This window comes from Salvia splendens, chromosome 9 (genome assembly GCF_004379255.2).
Source record: "Salvia splendens isolate huo1 chromosome 9, SspV2, whole genome shotgun sequence".
NCBI classification, from domain to species: Eukaryota; Viridiplantae; Streptophyta; class Magnoliopsida; order Lamiales; family Lamiaceae; genus Salvia; species Salvia splendens.
The window spans coordinates 3,393,141-3,412,106 of record NC_056040.1 but is presented as its reverse complement, the minus strand read 5'-3'; the positions used below and the strand labels follow the sequence as shown (position 1 = coordinate 3,412,106).

Genomic DNA, 18,966 nt, shown 5'->3' with positions numbered 1-18,966 from the left:
TCCAAACACTTATGATGTGAACAATTATCAACACATGATGAAGATGAATCAGTCACTCCCACCACATCCCAAAGCAAGTCCGAATCATCACTCATCTTCACAGAATGGCATTCCATCTTTGTGAACTCATCATCATCAAAAGTAGCCTTATCATGATTATTATCATCTACTAGAGATGATTTTGAATCATCAGCCTCTTCAAGAAAACTACCCATCCAGTTCGAGGAATCATTTTTTTCCTGATGAGCATCTGATTCTTGATCCAGGCTTGAAGAATGGCAACCGGGAATCAATTCGATTTCATAGCAAAATTCTTCATCCACCATCTTTTCTTCAAACCCCATGATTTCAGCGCGCCAAGGTTGTGTGCTCGGGCGTGGGCTGCGCTGCTGCCGGAAGTGATCGGTTTGTCGCCTGGGTGTATCCCAACGACTAGGCAGACACTGTGGTGGCTGATCATAATCCGAGTATCCTTGCGATGCACGGTGAGGCGGTGGTTCCCAACAAGAGGGCTGCCATGACCGTGGTGGGTCGTAGGGCTGGAAGCTCGGTATTGGTCGGTTACCGGGAGGATCCCAACCGGAGGGGTGGTTGATGGGGGGGTCCCACGATGTAGGCTGTCGGTACCCCCGAAAACCCCTATCAAATTCCGTTGTGACGCGAGCTGCTGGTCTATCCCAGCTCGTGCGAGGCCACGAAGCAGTGTGCGCGCGATATGGAATCGTGCCAGAGCCAGGCTGTGCGAGCCCTGCCTCTCGCCTGTTTAAATCACGACCCGTGCCCCTACGCCGGCGGACATCCCCACAACGGACACGCCTGCCGTGATTGAAAACTGTGGGCCCGTCCTCGTCGGTCGGCCAGACGTCTCCCTGGGAACGATACCCATCGACGTCCCCGTCGTCCGAAAAATAGGGTTGATCCGGTTTGGGAAGGCGTGTGGCCTTCAACCTATCAACCCTTCTATCCCTCACATCCAATTTAAATTCCAATTGATCAAATCTTGCCATAATTTTGTCGAGCGCTGACAAAGTAGGTACGAGCGCCCCCGATCCATTGCGCAGCGCGCTGCTTGACTCCGGGTCGTCTCGTCGTATCCGCTGCCATCCGTCACCGAGGTAGCCACTCGCCGTGAAGCGTCGGGGCTGATCGGCCATGGTTGAGCTCTGGATGAAAGCACCAGTTGTTAGGAACCCTCTTAACCTTACGTCGAAACCCCTGTCTCACGATTGTACAACGACCGTGCCGGCGTCCTAATTCTAGGATCGGCGGCGATCAAACGATAGGCTGGCGCGGAATTCCTCCGTCGGCAGCAAGTAGGTTTGATGTAGTATTGCACAAGTAAAGTGGGCAAGTTATTTCTTCATTCATTGAATAAAAAGATAACAACCTAGCCCTATTTATAATACTAGAATACTAGCTTAGGGAACAAGAAAACAAGATATGAAAATATACTATGAATCAAAAGATATGGGGAATAAAAAGATAACTAAATATTTGGGGAATCCTAAGATATAGGAGGATCGTAACAGTATCAAATTATTAATTCATCACAGAATGTGTCACTCAAACGTGAAACATTATCCATTAACTTAAGGATGAAACAAAGTAAGAACAAAACGGATATTAAATAGAAAATGAATTGTATAATCAAAGTCGTTACTAACACATACCTAGAATCTTATGAATTTAGTTACATATAGTAGAATAATCTAAAAACATAGATTGAAGGGGAAACAATTAAAACATAAAACTAAAGCAAATAAAACTCAAAAGTTGAATCTTTGTAGCTTTGATGCTCTTGAATCCTTCTTCAACTCATTGCACAATGAAGCACTCTAACTTTTAATCTCTAGAAAATATGTTGCAAAAAGAGGACGGATTTGATGAAGCTTGAGGGGGTATATATAGGGAGAAATTCGCCTCTTCTCAAATAAGGAAAATGGTTGCAAAGTATGGTAAATCTTGGAGAGAAGTTATGGCAAATCAGCTCGCCGCTCTTTTGTGGCGGACCGCCGCACCTTGGCCGACGGTCGTCATGCATTGATCCGAGGCTTCTGCCTCTTGGGTGGCGGTCGCCACGCATCTCCCGGCGGTCGCCGGGCGTGTCTTCATTCCATGCATAGATTTCCCGAAACGGACCGCTACAGAAGTGGTGGCCGCTGAGCACCGGCGGTCGCCGGCAGTGTTGTAGCGGTCACTGGACGCTACCTGAAACTCCAGATTTCCTACTTCGCGTTTTGACTCCCTTTTTAAGCTCAAATATGCACATTTCTCACAAAACATGTCAAAATACCAAAATATATAAAATATACAAATAATGGACATGTAATGCAACTTTGACATTCAAAAAGGATCAAATAATGGCCTTAAAACCGTGCAAAATCTGAACGTATCAATCAGCTAGATTTTCTTACAAGAATTATTGGGGATGCCTTAGATCGAGCAAATAAATGAAATATTAATCACTCATTTCGAATATCAAAACAAATGTCAAGTGCAATATTACAAGCTTTAGAAAGATTGCAGCAATATGGTGTGGCAAACCATGCCCTCGATTTCAATAGCTACTGCGAAGACAGATAGGAAGAGGCACACCATGAAGAAGACATTACAGGAGGATTTCAGTTCAGCAAAAGACGTACACATTATAAAAAAAAAGTAACACTTGCCTCTCATCAAATGGCATTAATTTTTTCACAAATGGATTGCAGATAAGAAACTTTCCCCACGCTACATGTCTGAATAAACATAAACAGAAATAACATTCATAAACACACCAAGTCTGAATCGCCTAAGCAACAAGCTGAAACAAAGCATAAGTTGAAAGTTTTTTAAGTCGAGACTTAGCTTCCAAAATATAAGCAAAAAGATATTTCAGCCAAAAGGGGTTCAAGTCTGTCCAAAAGATGCCAAAATGATTTTTTCAAATAAGGAGAGCATCACCAAGTATCACCCGAGGTGTTTCGAAGCACATAACCAGGTTTCTTCACATCATAAAAATCTCAAGCCTGGAGTTCTCTTTCCCGATTATATCACATAGATCGTACCTTTGAGCATCGGTCAGACACGGCATCTCATCAAGGTGACGGAAGATTTCTGATCTAGCTTTGCCGAGGTCCATGCCATATCCAATGCGTGTTGTCTCGGCATGTAACGTACCAAGAAGTTTGAGCAACCCTTCACCCTCTTCTGTCCCTTTGCGCTTACGAGTAGCCTTGAGGGCTCCTTTGGGGTTTGGGTGGTAGAAGTACTGTGTTCTCCACCCTCGGATCCTCCAGTAAAGTTGTTGACATTTTGGTCGGCATACATGTCGTCCAAGAAGACATGGTAATCACTGAAACCGTCATTGTCAGCAGCTATGTCCTCTTGTTGGACGTTCTGTTCGACCTGTGTCGTCCTTACCAAAAATGAACTTCCAATCATTCCAATATGGCCACCACTTCCACCACATACCTCGAGCATTGTTGTCGTGCTTCATCAACGTTTGTGAGATGCAGTATGAAGACAAAATAGTTTAGATTGTGTGAACAATTAAATTGTACGTAAGAAGTCAATTCAGAAATAATTAATTGGGAAATTAAATTCTTACCCTTACAATCTGATCCCATTGATCATCGTCACAATCAATTTTGAATTTTCCATTCTCGTTAAATCCAACACTGCTCCTCTCGAGTATTTGGGAAAGTGAGTAGTATGATTTCTTCCATGCCGATATTTTCGAAGAAATGCGAGGATTACCTTTCAGATCAGTGCTAGGGAATTCTTTCTTCATCCATAGCTCGAGCTTCTTTTGATACCCTGAACGGAATCCATTATCCGATTTCCAGCAGATAGCAACCAATTCCTTTAGTCCGGCAATGAGAGCAACATCTTCACGATCAGTCCAACATCCTCGTCTTGGCCGATCGCACTTTTTGTAACTGGTTCACCGATATTGGTTGTTTCCTACAAAAAAGAACCAGTATATACAACTCATGGACTGCTACAAACATTTGGGGGATGGGATTTGCAGGGAAATGTATGATTTAGTATAACTGACCGACCTTCGATGCCTTGGCCTGAAACTTGTGTGCCTTGGCTTGAATTAGTTGAAGGTATCAAATTTCTAGGGTCTTACATTGTCTACGAAAGGACCAAAGCAAATCAGATACATAGTAAAACATGAGCAATATTTTGTAGTACAATATTGACAGTAACATGAGCAATATTTGGTAGTACAATATTTGGTAGTCTTTTTTCGGATACAGTCTTCGGATCATTCAATAGTCACGTTAGTCTTTTTTTTTCTTTAAAAAAATTATTGTGTATGCAATTGATCATAAGGTATAACATAGTCCATTGGGAGGTCTGTTTGATTGAGAAACCTTGTCTTTGTCGACTAATTTGACCAATTTGGCTACGATGAATTTAACAGTTTTTAATTAATATTATAGTTTATCATGTAATATCGGATTTTAATCGTGTAATATCATGCTTGTCATGTCAAGTTAAATTGTATAGTAACTTATGAACGTTAACGACAAGACTTACACTTTTGAACATGACACGAAAATCCGACACGAACACGCGCCAAGTTAATAGATTAGGATCCAATAGGAACTCTATGCTTTCGATTTAGGTTAGGATTTGGTCTTATTGGGTTGGATTGATATCAGGTTTATCCTATAACGACCGAAATCTGATTTGCCAGCCCTAAAATTATGTGAAGGAAACATGACTATTTTTAGGAGGATACGTGACTAATAAGTAATATGAAAATGATTATATTATACTTTCAAATGCTAAATTTGAAAAAAAATTGAATTTTATAATTAATTTCAAATAGGCCTAAATTTAGCTGAAATGTCTCTCAAACACGTGTCGCATCTGACAAGTACAACCCATTCTGGCAAGCCATTTTGCCAAAAATGATGAGCTAGAATGCGGCCCTACGCTGCACTGTCGTGACGACCCCATGCCCTTGTTCTTGTACTTACCTGTCTAGAATTAAATTTCTCACTTGATTCAGTACATATTTTAAGAAACATAAATGAGAGTGATTGGAAAAAATTAATACTAGCATAATAGGAATCATATTTTTTGTATATTACTTTTATTAAGAAATTTTATTAAGAAATGTGAGTTGAATAAGCTAGTGATTATTTTTCTTCCTTTTATTTTATCCTGAATCCAATAAAACATTTTATGATTTGATAGTTATTTTATACTATCGAATATTGTAATAAAATTTGGTTTTCAAAAATATAATTTTATTTAATAATTATGGAAATTAATTAAATATTATACAACTTCAAATTTTATATGATAGTATTTTTTAATATATTCCAAATCTGTTTTATTTAAGAAAAAAAAAAAGAATTACTACTCAAATTGATTTGAATTTATACGTAGTTAAATACTCATAGCTTTATTATGATTTGGAGAAACGGAAGGAAGGAGAGAGAAAGAAAATGGTGGCGATATCACTGTACAAAGGCAACCTCCACAAAGCCACCGACGTCCCTCGCCGATGGCCGAGCCCTGCCCCTAAAATTTCTCTCAAAGATTTCAAAATCCTCCTCCGCCGTCGCGCCAGAGCCCTTTCCCGCCTCAGCACCTCCGAATCCGATGTGGCAACGACTTCAAACCCTAATCCTTCTCCCGCTCTTAATCCGAGCTCCGCGCCTGATACAACCACTGAAATCAATCATGTCGATAATCTCTGCTCGAATTCTGAGTTGATGCTAAAGGGGCAATTGAAGAAGGGAGAAGGGAATAAGGAGGAGACCGGGGAGGATAGAAAGGAGGTGGATGAGGATAACGTTTTGCCGGTGAAGGTGGAGAAGGAGAAGGAGGCTGTCAAGAACAGCGGTGTATCAGAGATTCCGATGAATAAGGCGATCGAGGTATTATGCTGTCTGTGTATTACTGAATTTTATTTTTCAAATTGATGGGGATGATTGTTCCATGCTTATATTCTAGGGTTTGGGGGGTCTAAATTTTTGCGTGTGTATGTGTGATGTGTAGAGATTGCAGTCGTTGCTACTTTCAGTTGATTATATGGTAAAGAGGAGTGTTTACTTTAAGGCGATGCATTAACCATGATGGCCAGCAGAATGAGCTTGTAGTTGTATATGAGATGTTTCATGTTTTCTCAGTTTAGGATTGCATTTGCTTATGAGAATTCATATGATTTGTTGGGTTTAGAAGTCAAATTTCTGTTCATACAAGAATGAATATGTGAAGAGACGAACCTTGGTGACACATTGAGACCTTATATGTTTGTACTGAGCATTATCTTAGCTACTGCACTGAAGAATCCAATTCGGCCTGAAAAATTAGTTCAATGCATTATGCCTGCTGCTCTTTTCTTTTCCCTCTTTGAAATTTGTTTAATCCAATACAGCATATTGTATTATTCTAGTAGGCTAGCTGACATGAGATGCAGGATAATTGTTTATTGATCTGTGAAATCAGAAGAGCCCTGCGATCAGTAACATTGATCTTAACCATCTTGGCCTTTGAACACAGCAACATGAATCATAAACAAAATATCGTCTCTTATTGTTTATTCTCATGTTGATTGTTGCATATTCTCAATAGTAAAATCTTTCTTTTTGCATTTTAGAAAATCAACGATGAAAATGCTACAAGTGGTGCCGATAAAAGAATCAATGAGGTTAAGGAGAAGTTGGTAGTTTTAAATGAGAAAAAACACAGTTTAGTACAAGTACTCAAACAGGTAACATATGTCTTCTTTTGGTGTTGATGGTGAATCTTGCTATAAGGTTGTAATCATGCGGTATTTTTTTTTTTGTCGACAGATTCTGAGCGCAGAAGAGCACTTAAAGAGACAGAATTGTGCACAGGGAATGCCAAGTCGCCCTCCTCTTCCACTACAAGTGGATACCACGACTGATTCGGGTTCAGTGATTAGGGTAAATACCCCTAGAATAGGAAAAGACGGAAATCCTTGTGGTGATATGGAGGGAGGAGAAGCCGGTGATGTTTCAAACCATAATCCACATTCTCGTCATTTAGTCCGTACAAGCAGTTGTTCACCATCTTCTGACTCCCAACAGAAGAAGCCATTCTCAAACGCGGTATTTATTCAAAATTACAAATCTTCACTCGATTATTCATTTTCTCTTCTGATCTAGAAATAGCTGTCTAATTCCTCTCTGGGAATAGCTTGCTGTCTAATTTGATTACAGAGTTTTCCAGATAACTTGTGAAACTTAGCTATGGCTCTTACCTTGTCCAAAACTTAATAGCCATGGATCTAAGCCTTGTACTTCTCTAAACTCTGCTACCCTAGAGCTTGAGTCATGTAGTCCATTAACTTGCTTTGACGGTCGCAGGTACCCCACTCCTATAGGACTACACTAGCAGTTGCAGGTAGTCCTTCGCGGTTCGCACCTGCTGCACAAGGACCCCCATCAGTTTCTGTTTCAGGAGCAAGTTATATAGCCTCATCCCCTTCTCCTGCAGCTTCTGGCGGCACTTCAGTTTTTCGAGATGGCAGGCTCCCTAGTCCATGGAACTAAAAGCGTAGCAGCTCGCCTATTGCATTGCACATCACTTCAAAGTCGGCCGGTATTACCTAAAAGCTCTTAACACATAGGTAAATAGAGAGCAGAAAACACCCTTAAGAAGCATTATCTGTCCTTGCATGATTTGCCTCTACAATTAAGAGTATTGGAATTAGCTGAACTTGTGAAATCAAACCAATCTTGGAAAATTTTCCTGTGACTAATCATTTATATGTTGTACTGTACATAACCTGAGTTGGCATCACATGTGCATAAGTCATAACCATATGTTTATGTCATTTTATTATCTATGACACAGATTTCAAGACTATCTAGTTTGTAGTATTATGAGATGGAGAGTGAGAATGTATAAATCCTTAGTAAGAACTTGTCGTTGTCAGTGGAGAATAGAGAAGACATGAGAAGGGAGAAGGTGGGGGAGGACATGGAAGTTTTTGTGATAATCTAAGGGTAGATTTTTCTATTGTAACAAATCAAAATATTGCCAAAAATTAATTATCTAAGTATTATTGAAATACTCGCGCCTCTTTACTAGAGAAAATGTTCCAATCCAATGCAGTTTCAATTTTTCTGATTCAAAATCTTTTCCTATTCTTGAGATCCCAACAATATGTCCAAAATTAAAAACAAAGGCTGTATAAATTCTAGGACACCTATGAACAGAAGCTTGAAGCATTTAAAAAGAAAAGGAAATTAATTGAATGGGTTTTTTTAAGTTAGGTGGCTTGAAATCACACCTTAGCAAAACAGAAAACCAGATACTGACATGAAAATTCCAAGTACTTCTGTTAATGCATTGAGTACCATCATGCATCTTCAAGATATGGGCCAGCACACACACAATTTTCCTTCTCATTACAGTAACAACTTACAAGTGACAACACACACACACACACACATTATGCATTATTGATTATAGCCTATACATCAGATAATCTTTCCCCAAATCTCTTTCTCATCCTATCCCAAAAGTGGCGCTAGACCAAGAACTCATGGATCCTACATCAAGAAAACATAAACCCAACCCTTCCTCCACCATCCAAACCATCTCCCACCGCTTCTCCCAACTATACACATACAACAAGAAACTCGTCTCCCACGACTCATCATGCATCACTCTCACCAAATCCACCAGCCACCTCGCCAGAAACGGCGCCGTTTTAGACAAAATCGTGGACAAAAACCAGCTGACGAGGGACGAGAAGGACGCCGACGATTTAAACAAGCCATCACCCAAAATGCAATCTTTCGACGAGAAAATGAAGGGGTTTCAATTTCAAGAAGGTGTTGAAGTTGTGAGGGCCAGAAATTCGCTCTCATCAATCCCTCCATCCGTCAATGGAGGAGGTAGAAGAAAATCATTCTGCACCTCGCCGATTTCCTCTCTCGTAACGTCAAAGTTGTGGCCGTTGATATGCCGCCGTTCATGCAAATTCACGCCGTCAATTGTGCAAGAAAGGCGCACGATAGCTTGGAAATGTTCACTTCCAAGACTCTAGCTTTCACACTAAAAAAGGTAACTAAGTTAAATCCGTGATTAGCCCTTAATCAGTCTTCTAATTTGTGATGAGGGCTTTGATCATTTTCTTTGCTGTCTCAATTATTCATATGATTGGATTGGATACCCCTAAGTTCCAAGACTCTAGCTTTCACACTAACAAAGGTGACTAAGTTAAATCCATTGTTAGCCCTTAATCAGTGTTCTTAATTAGTGATGAGGGCTTTGATCATTTTCTTTGCTGTCTCAGTTATTCATATGATTGAATTGGATACCCCAAAGTTCAAAGACTCTAGCTTTCACACTAAAAAAAAGTGACTAAGTTAAAACCATAGTTAGCCCTTAATCAGTGTTCTTAATTAGTTATGAGGGCTTTGATCATTTTCTTTGCTGTCTCAATATTTATATGATTGGATGTTGGATACCCTTAAATTCCAAGACTCCAGCTTTCACACTAAAAAAGGTGACTAAGTTTCCATAGTTTGCCCTTAATCAGTGTTCTTGATTTGTGATGAGGGCTTTGATCATTTTCTGTACTGTCTCAATTATTTATATGATTGGATTGGATACCCCTAAGTTTAGCCTATATGTGGTTAAATATATATAGAGAGTGAAAAAAGAAAACAAGAACATGCAGTATCCATGTATAGGGAGTACTATACAAAGATCACAAACCACCATATTAATTATATAGTTATGATGTGTTGCTTTTGACAGGAGTTTGATGAGTTATATGGACCTGCTTGGCATTGCATAGTAGGGACCAGTTTTGGGTCATTTGTGACACACTCAATGGGTGGATTTATGTATTTCTCAATGGACCAAAAGCTATACATCTTGCTCTTCAAGACTGCTGTACACAGGGGTAAATGAAAATGATATCCAATCTACACATGGAGTATAATAGCAGCATTTCTCTGATGGATTGTTTTGTTTAAGATTAGTTTAGCATAGAAGGGGATAAAAGATGAGATTTTTAGAAAGAAATTTGTTGTCTCTCCCCTGTAATTTTGTACATTTATGAATGTTTCTGGTTAAAGAATTGGAAGATGGTATTCCTCATTGAATTCACAGCAAATTTTATACCTAAAGAATTTTGCATCTTGTGTGTGACTGTGTGTTTCTGGGAAGTTGGGGATGTGAGATTTGTGAGTTAAAGTTGGATGCATCACGTGTGGTCTGGTTCTTTTTGTAGATTGTTGCAAGCTGCAACCTTTTTTTTCATTTATTGGTTTCAATAATTATTAAAATACTACAAAGAATTGATTGGATGTGTCATAAATTGCTTTTGTGTTAAAAGTTGCCGCCTTTATCTTGTTTGCCTATTTTGTCAAATGATTATGCGTTTAGGGATGGATTGATCATTGAGGAATTCAGACACAATCAATAAGAGTGTCCACAACATGTGGTCATGCCCAAGGCACACCTATAAAAAAACTCTTCCACTAGCCACAAAAATTTGTCCAGTCACAAAAAACTTGTTAAGCCCAATAGTGAACGCGTCCACCGTCACAAATCACATTATTTTAATTGTTGGCATTTTTTAATTCAAGTTGAATAAAAATTATCAAACTAAAAATAATTAGAGAAAGAGACATAAATTAATTAGAAATTTAATTAAAACCAAATATTCGTTGTATTATAGATACGTGAAAATTATACAACGAAAATAATATAGAGACAAAAATAATATAGAGAGTGGAACTGGGTAGGAGGATAGTTGTCGTATCCCGAGTCTCCGGTGCCAGGGGGAATCACTATCTCCACCTAGCATATTGAGACAAAAATAATATAGAGAGTGGAAAAAAGGTGTAGATGTGTGTGAGGTGAATGAGAGTGAAAAATGGAGTAAATATAAAAAAATTGAAAAAAAAAACTCGCCGGCCGCCGCGGCAGCGGCCGTCGCGGCACTGGCCGCGTGCGCCTCGTCCACCCCCACCCGCCCCGTCCACCCTCGTCCTCCACTATAGGGAGGCGCAACCCAGCTACCTCCCTCGGCGGGCGTCGTGTCCTCCCATCGTGGACACTCTAAAGAAGTTGTCTGTCCATGCAAATAACTTCGTTAAAATTGATTTAATTTTCTAATTATAAATGGGTATCTTTTAATACATTCTCATATTAATAAATATATTTGAGTCAATAGACCCGTTCCTGCAATTTTTATATTAAGAATTTCCAACTTCATGAAATAAAAACTGATTCACAATTTTTGTCGCATAATAAATTCAGCCTGCCTGGCTTGAAAGATGGATGACAAATAACCCACTTTTTGTCACTATTTGTACATCTTAAGCCATATAGGGAACATAATGTTGTGCAAATAACTCATAATTTGAGAAAATATAAATACAAACAACATGCTCCAACATTTGAAAAACACTTTTGAATTTGATTGACAAACTTCCAATATGTGGGTTCTCAAAAAAAACTTCCAATATATTTGTTCATAATTGATGTTGGAATATTACATGTTACAGGGAATTTAAACTGTTAATTTATAAATTTCGTTATCTTCAAAAAGAAGTATCCATTAATTGTTGTTATTTATACAACACTATTTAAAGCACGAATCGGCCCATTAGTAATTTGACTAAAACTTTTATGTGAGTCCATTTACTAACGAATACGCAGGCCAGCCCATTTAAACTTTATTGGGTTTTTTAATTATTTGTACATTTTACAATAATCATGGGCTGAAATTTATGCCCATACTCAAATATTAAAAAAATTAGTACTAATAGTTAGTGCATAATGTTTTCTTGATAAAAAGGTGAAAAGCCCTTTCAAATTTTCAATGATTTTGACATATTGCATTCCACCCATTAAAGCTTTGAATGACTAATCTAATCATATTAATAAAAGAAGTTTCTTGAGATAGTATTTTCAAGAACCAAATCATGAATCAATTATTGGTTTGAAACTTAGACACAATTACTCCATCCATCTCATATTAGGAGTTTCAATTGTCCGTTGTAGCTCATCCCCCATTAAGAGTTTTGATTCACTCTTTCCATAAATAATAATAGACACTACGTTTCACTCACATTTCATTATAAAATTAATATATAAAAATAAGACTCTAAGAAGTGTTTTTTTCATCAATTTTCTTTACATTTCTTAAAATTTGTGTCGGACTCAAATAAGACTTTTAATGAGAGACAGAAGGAGTACTACATATGAGCTCATTTACTTTCCTCTTAATATTCGAAGTTTTTTTTTAATTTGGAAAATAGGGAGCATTGAAATTTAAATCCTGGATAAATTGCATGCTCAAGCCTCGCAAGGTATAGAAACACATATCTAATAAAAAAAAAGAACAAGAGGGAATTGAGAAAAAGAGGTAATGAATTCAATACCACTTGAAAGTGAAGAAAAATACATAGGGAAATAAAATGAGAAGGCACATTAACCATGATTGGATTTTTAGAAACTACCAATGAAACCTTGACATTTCTCAAGTTTGAAAAAAAAACACCACTCACCATCAATATTTCTTCTAAGGCCTGTCTTCCACATTTCATATTCCCTCACTAGCTATTTTGATGCAACAATAAAATACTTTTGTGGGCACATCCCTATTCCAATGTATCCATATTTGGATGTAATGGACAAATAGTTAAATGAGAAAAAGAATAGTCACAAAACCCTAATACCAAACCATTGCCTTTAGGACATGTGCCTAATGCCCAACAAAGCTAAAAACCTAAAAATAAGGTGTTGGTCACTCTCATGTAGACATCACTCATTGTATAGTGTCTACACCAAAAACTCTAGACGTGTCAACTTAGTATGTTATGTTATCTCATACCTTACTTTCTAATTTCTCCCATCCCATAAATGTTTTTTTGTCTAAAATTCCGGTATATTTAGGGCATCCACTACGCTGTCCCCCTACCGTCCCTTAACCGTCCCTTAAACTATTATTTGAGGGCCCCACTGTACTTTATTTCTCCATCCCTTAACTAAGGGACGAAACCTGCAACGCTCCGTCCCTTAAATTACTATTCATTCAATTTCAGTTTATTATTTTTTTTCCAACAAATTCAATTAAAAAAACAAACTTCATTAAATAAAATAAAATTACAACTTAAAATCCTAAAAAAATACTCCCTCCGTCCCGCACTACTCGCACTTATTTCCTTTTTGGGCGTCCCAAGTTACTTGCACTCTTTCCATTTTTAGTAAAAAATTTCACCTACAGCCGTCATTTTTGACTTTCCTATACACTCATTCCTTAATCTCCGAGCCGAAAAGGAAATGAGCGAGTAGCCCGGGACGGAGGGAGTACATAATTAAATTCGTGCCAAAATAAATACAAAAAGACATAATTTAACTTCTCAGAAGAACTCTTCCCGGGCCGCCAAAGTATTCGCAATGTGGAGAAATAGCGGTTTACTCATGCGGAAACGACGACGGAAGTAGGTTTCTCCCCAAATCGGGTTATCGCAGAAGTAGTCGCGTACTAACCTTGCGGCGGCTTCCTCCCGGTTACGATAGATGTACGTCCGGGAGCGTCGTGGGGCGGCGCGGCTTCCTCCGCCTCTCGGCGTCGATCTTCTTCAAGCGATTGTTCCATTATTTGACGCATTTGCTCAAAATGATCCATTTGTTTGAGTTGATTTAAGATGGAAATTGGAGTGGATATATAGAGGATTTGAGAGGAATAAATGTGTATTTGTGTGTGAAATGAGTATGAAATAGGATTATTTATAGAGTAAATAAATAAATAAATTAAAAAAAATGAAAATAAAAACAAAACGCTAATATTACCGTTTGAAAAAAAAATTTTAAATTCGAATTTTTTTAAAAATAAAATAATTATTGCATCATCAGTGACGACGCCCACTCGCGGGCCAGCGAGTGGGCGTCACGCGTGCGTCGGGCGCTCGACACGTCGCCCGAGCTCGTGGCTGGACGTCGCGTCTCGAGTCCCGCAGCGACGGGCTACGGGACGGGCTGGGGACGGGCGCAACGCTGCAACGCGTCCCGCTGCGGAACCGTCCCTCCGGGACGGAACCCGAGCCGCGCGGGACGCGTAGTGGATGGTCTAAGGGTGTCTTTGGTAGGGGTAAGCAAGGCAAATAAGACTAATTTAGTCTAAAAACTCTAAATCAAGAAATGAAATAACTTAATTTAAATTAGCATAATGCGATGTTATTCGCTGTTTAAGACATGACGTTGATGTTATTCGTTGTTTAAAACATGACGTTATTTCAGTTGATGTCCGATAGTGTCACGCACGTGAATCATTTTAAGTTGTTTTAGCGTTGAAATCTTAATTGGTCGCAAAATCAAAATAAATTAATAGTCTGGTTGCAAAATTTGAACAAATCGACAAAACTTTAGGCTCGTATACAAAATCAATGTAGTTATTTACCAGCAAATTGCCTATTAAACTATTACCTTCATTCTCTTAAGGGAGTACTACATTTTCACAATTTAATGGTAAAATATGTCAAACATCCCAATAATGTACGTATTTTTTCAACTTATCATGTTGTAATTTGAAAGAATAAAATGGACAATCCATTTTTTGATATACGTAGTACTCCTACTACTAATAGCATCTGCATCGGTGCTCTTAGCTAAGAGTAGGCGTCGTGCCGACGGCGCGGCCAACACCCTGCTTGCCGTTGTGCTCTTGCCGACGGCACAACCCTGCTCTTAGCTAAGAGCATCGCCGTGCCAACGGCAAGAGCACAAGCAGTCGACGTGGCATACTTTGATTGGCCGTTGGGTTATCATTTTTTTTTAATTCGAAAAAATCTGAAAAATCCAGATTTAATAAAAAAAATATTTTCCCACTTTTCAATAAAATATATCCATTTTTTCAACACTTTTAATTTATCTTTTCATTATTTTTATCCCATAATTCACACTTTCATCTATAAATACCATCATTTCAACACAAAAAATCACACTATACCAAACAACTCTCTCAACCTCAATTTTTAGGATTTTAATTATTTAATTTTTAATTTTTAGGATTTTAATTATATAATTTTAAATTTTTTAGTAATTTGTAATAGTATTTCGAGTATTTTTAATGCATTTTAATATTGTTGAAATGTTTTTATTTAAATTGAATAATAGAATGGTGAGACCCTTGAGCATGCTCTTGCGGAAGAATATGGATGTGGGTGTTAGAGCACCCACAACCGTGCTCTTGCCAACAAGCACGGTTGTGGGTCCGGCCCCACTTTTTCTGCCTGCTCTTAGGCAAGAGCACAACACCCACAGCTGTGCTCTTCCGCAAGGACGAGCACAAGGGTCCCACCATTCTATTATTCAATTTAAATAAAAATATTTCCATAATATTAAAATTCATTAAAAAAAACCAAAATAATATTACAAATTACAAATAAATAAAAAAGACATAATTAAAATCCTAAAAAATAAAAATTACAAAATTAAAATCCTAAAAATTAAAAAGTACATAATTAAAATACTAAAAATTAAAAATTACATAATTAAAGCTAAAAATATCCCCGTCGAAGACTATTCATCCGGCTGCACTACCCCCAATTATTTTTGGAGGCCCAATATCATGGCATCGTACGATCGAAGTTGGGCGGGGGTCATAGTTGACCTATCGGCCATATTGAGTTGGGCCAAAATCCCCCACAGCGAGTTGGTGGGGGTGGAGGTGACGCATAGGGCACGGGAACAGGAGCGGGTTCGGGAGCATCGCCGGATGGAGTCACAGCGCGACGGCGGTAGGCCGCCGCCTTCTTCCTTCCCTGCGGTCGGCGTTGAGAACCGCTCGGCCCGGCGTCGGGGCTACGCAAGTTAGCTCCGGCGAGTTGGCTAACCACGTCTTCGGAGCCGGCGTCGGATAGGGATACCGACCTTGACCGTTTGGAGGAGCCGCTAGAGGAGGATGTTACGCCTCCCATATACTTCGGATGCGACCGCGTCTCCTGCCAAATGTCGAGGTACTTGAACGGCTTGTAGTTCATGGATTGGCAGGTGTTCATCGCGGCAGTGATGACGTCGACCTCGCTCCGGCCGCTCCCCGTCGACCGCTCGTCCTGGAGGTAATACCCCTGGAACTCTTGGATTTCTTCGTTGGCTCGGTAGATGGCGTTGCGCACCATACTCTCGTTGCGCTCGATTGTTCCCGCCGGCCGGTTTTCATTGTACCGGCGACAGATGCGCCACTAATAGTGATCGCCGGATTGGTTCGTGCCAACCTCCGGATCTTCGGAGATTGACAAGAACGCCTTGAACAATTGCTCCATCTCCGCCGGAGTGTACGGTGTGCGGACACCGCGAGTAGGAGGAGTCAGAGTTTGGGAGGGGGCGGTCGACCTCGCTCTAGGCTCGGGTGTCCACCCGTATAGCCCTTCGGGGGCATCTTGGTCGTCGATCGGGTAAGGTCGGTAGCCACCCGGAACTCCCGAACTTTGGGTTTGAGGAGGGGCTCAAAAATTCCGTTTCCGGACTAGGAAACGGTTGTGAACCGAACCACTCGGGGTTCCAACCGTGGAAGCCCGGGGGGTGATCGCCGTCTCCGGACATTGTTATGTTGTAGGAGTGAAAGAAAGATTGAGAATGGAGATGAGAGAATGTAGATGAGAATTGTATAGTGTGGTGTGAATTTTTTGGTGTAAAAGTGGGGGTATTTATAGATGAAAATGTGTGTTTTTGGGGGAAAAATTTAAAAAAAAATTAAAAGTGGGTAGAAAACGGTAGAAAACAGATATATTTTTTGGGAAGTGGGAACATATTTTTTTTATTTTTAATCGGTTTTTTAATTAAAAACCATTTTTTAAAAAAAAAATTAAATGCAATGGCTATGTCGTTGCCCAATCAGCGCCTGCCACGTCACCTGCTCGCTGGCACGGACGTGCTCGATGCATCGAGCAGCGCCGTGCCAACGGCGCGAGCGCAGCGATGAACGACGTCTTCGTGCCGCTGGCACGGACGGATGAACGACGTCCTGCTCACCGTTGCAGATGCTTTTATGCTCTTGAGGAAGAGTATGGAGTAAAAAATGAATAAAAGTGAATCCGGACCCACATCCATGCTCTTGCCAAAGAGCATGGATGTGGATGCTGTAATTTTGAGGATTACGAACACTTATTTATGATGTAAGTACTTCGAACAGAACTTGCACGTTTATCTTATGGACCTAAAATATACCTAAGAGTCTATAACCAATGGTATTCTCAAAAGAATATTTTGATTTGAGCCAAAATGAGAAGAAATATTTAACCATCTTCTCCATTTTCGACACATAGAATATTGAAATATATGCTCACTACTGTTAGATTTTGTAGGTTTAATTAGTAAGTTTATATTCGATGAATTAATTATTAATTTCGTGCAAAAGAAATTAGTGTACGTTTGATTGGAATTTTGGCTTTGTAAAGTAAGATCCCTTTATTAAACGAACTACCAAATTGGGTATGATTGAACGCAGACTTTATCTCATCACTAGTAATGTTTGATGAAAAATATATACTGCGTTAGGCATAGTGAGAAAAAAAAGGAACTATTTTGATTATTGAATATTAAAGTTCATTAATTAATTTTCGTTTAATAAACCAAACAAAACACGTGGCTTCGTCTTAATCACAACAAGAATGTATCACATTTATTTAAAACACACTGATTTTCAATCATATAGTAATACTTATTTTTAACATAATACTCTTTGGTATTCGGTTGGCAAGATTAAATCTCATTATTAAATATGTATCATGTTTGGTTCATAAGATTGAACTATTCAACTTAATCCTAGATGGATAGTCTCATGATAATTAGTCATAGCCTCCCCCCTCCAACTAAAATAATCCCACAATTTAATCATAGATGGATAGTTTCATGATATTAGTCATAGCAACCGAACGCCACCAAAGTGTACAAAAATAATACTAATACTAATACTAATACTAATACTAATACTAATAATAATAATAATATAGGAGTACTAGAATATTGATCCGAATACTTCTTCAGGCATATTACACTTAACATTTTCCACTGTGATAGCAAATCTAAGTGAAGAAGTTGTTATGATGAAAAATTTCTCTATTTTATTCAGAGATTACTTATGAGTACTCCTATGATTTTATCTTCGGTTTATCCAATGTTTGGTCCAGGGCATAGAGGCAAACACACACATATATTTTTTGTTCATCTAATATTTATTTATAGGGATGTTAATTGGGTCAATCCATCAAATTTTAGGTCAGTCCTATTCGGATTACAAGCTGCTATGACTATAGTTTGTAAGTCATAAATTTCAACTTCAACCGTAAATGTTCAGGTTTCAGAATAGTCTAACGAGCTAAAAGCAAACAATGAAAATTAAATTGCATAGATTTCCAGCGCCTCCTCGCCATCATTTCAACCCCTTGCGCATAAACGACGCTCATACAAATAGATGAACACAAAAACGCATCAACACACAACAAACACGTCACCTATCCTCTTCGTTCTCCCATTCCCTTGACACAAAATTAGACTTGTGACTATTTGTGTGTGATAGTGAAAATTGGCTTACTAGACATGGATTGTACTCCATCCGTAACACTCTAAGTGGAGCATTTCTATCCAGGCACATAATTTTATATAATGTTGTTTTGTGAGTTAAGTGAAAAGAATAAAGTAAGAGAAAAGAAAAAAGTAAAGAGAGTAATGTTTCTATTTTTAAAAATGTATCATTTAGAGTAGGATATCCAAAAAAATGGTTTACTTAGAGTAGGACGGAGAGAGTAAGTATTAAACTCACGGCAACTACTTCCTAATATATCCTTACAAACTCTAAGATGATATCATTAAATTAAGCCAAAACTTACCTACCAAATACAACCTTAATAAATACACACACATACCAAGCCACTACATTTTAAATTTAACCACATGAAGTGAGAGTTAGATTGAACTATTGAACCCTACTCCAAAAGGGGCAAAATTAATTACATAGAG

The 18,966-nt window shown here is 38.7% G+C and overlaps 1 protein-coding gene and 1 long non-coding RNA gene across 2 annotated transcripts; one reads left to right on the top strand and one right to left on the bottom strand.

The window, feature by feature from the left end:
• Positions 1–1,737: 1,737 nt before the first annotated feature.
• On the bottom strand, positions 1,738–4,129 carry LOC121747458. Its single transcript, XR_006039202.1, has 3 exons — positions 4,044–4,129; positions 3,590–3,945; positions 1,738–3,472 (listed from the first exon to the last, which is right to left on the bottom strand). It is a non-coding gene; the product is annotated as an uncharacterized LOC121747458 (long non-coding RNA).
• Positions 4,130–5,426: 1,297 nt separating this feature from the next.
• Positions 5,427–7,842, top strand: LOC121748853. The gene is made up of 4 exons (XM_042143400.1): positions 5,427–5,885; positions 6,608–6,721; positions 6,804–7,082; positions 7,341–7,842. Exons 1-4 carry the CDS (start codon positions 5,451–5,453, stop codon positions 7,524–7,526), a joined length of 1,014 nt encoding a protein of 337 aa, XP_041999334.1. The 5' UTR covers positions 5,427–5,450; the 3' UTR covers positions 7,527–7,842.
• Positions 7,843–18,966: the final 11,124 nt, after the last annotated feature.

Excerpts from the sequence above, each read along its gene's own strand:
- LOC121748853 (XM_042143400.1), top strand. The coding sequence starts at position 5,451 with ATGGTGGCGATATCACTGTACAAAGGCAACCTCCACAAAGCCACCGAC. Across the intron at positions 5,886-6,607 it reads CGATGAATAAGGCGATCGAG|AAAATCAACGATGAAAATGC; the intron begins GTATTATGCTGT and ends TTTGCATTTTAG. Across the intron at positions 7,083-7,340 it reads AGAAGCCATTCTCAAACGCG|GTACCCCACTCCTATAGGAC; the intron begins GTATTTATTCAA and ends TGACGGTCGCAG.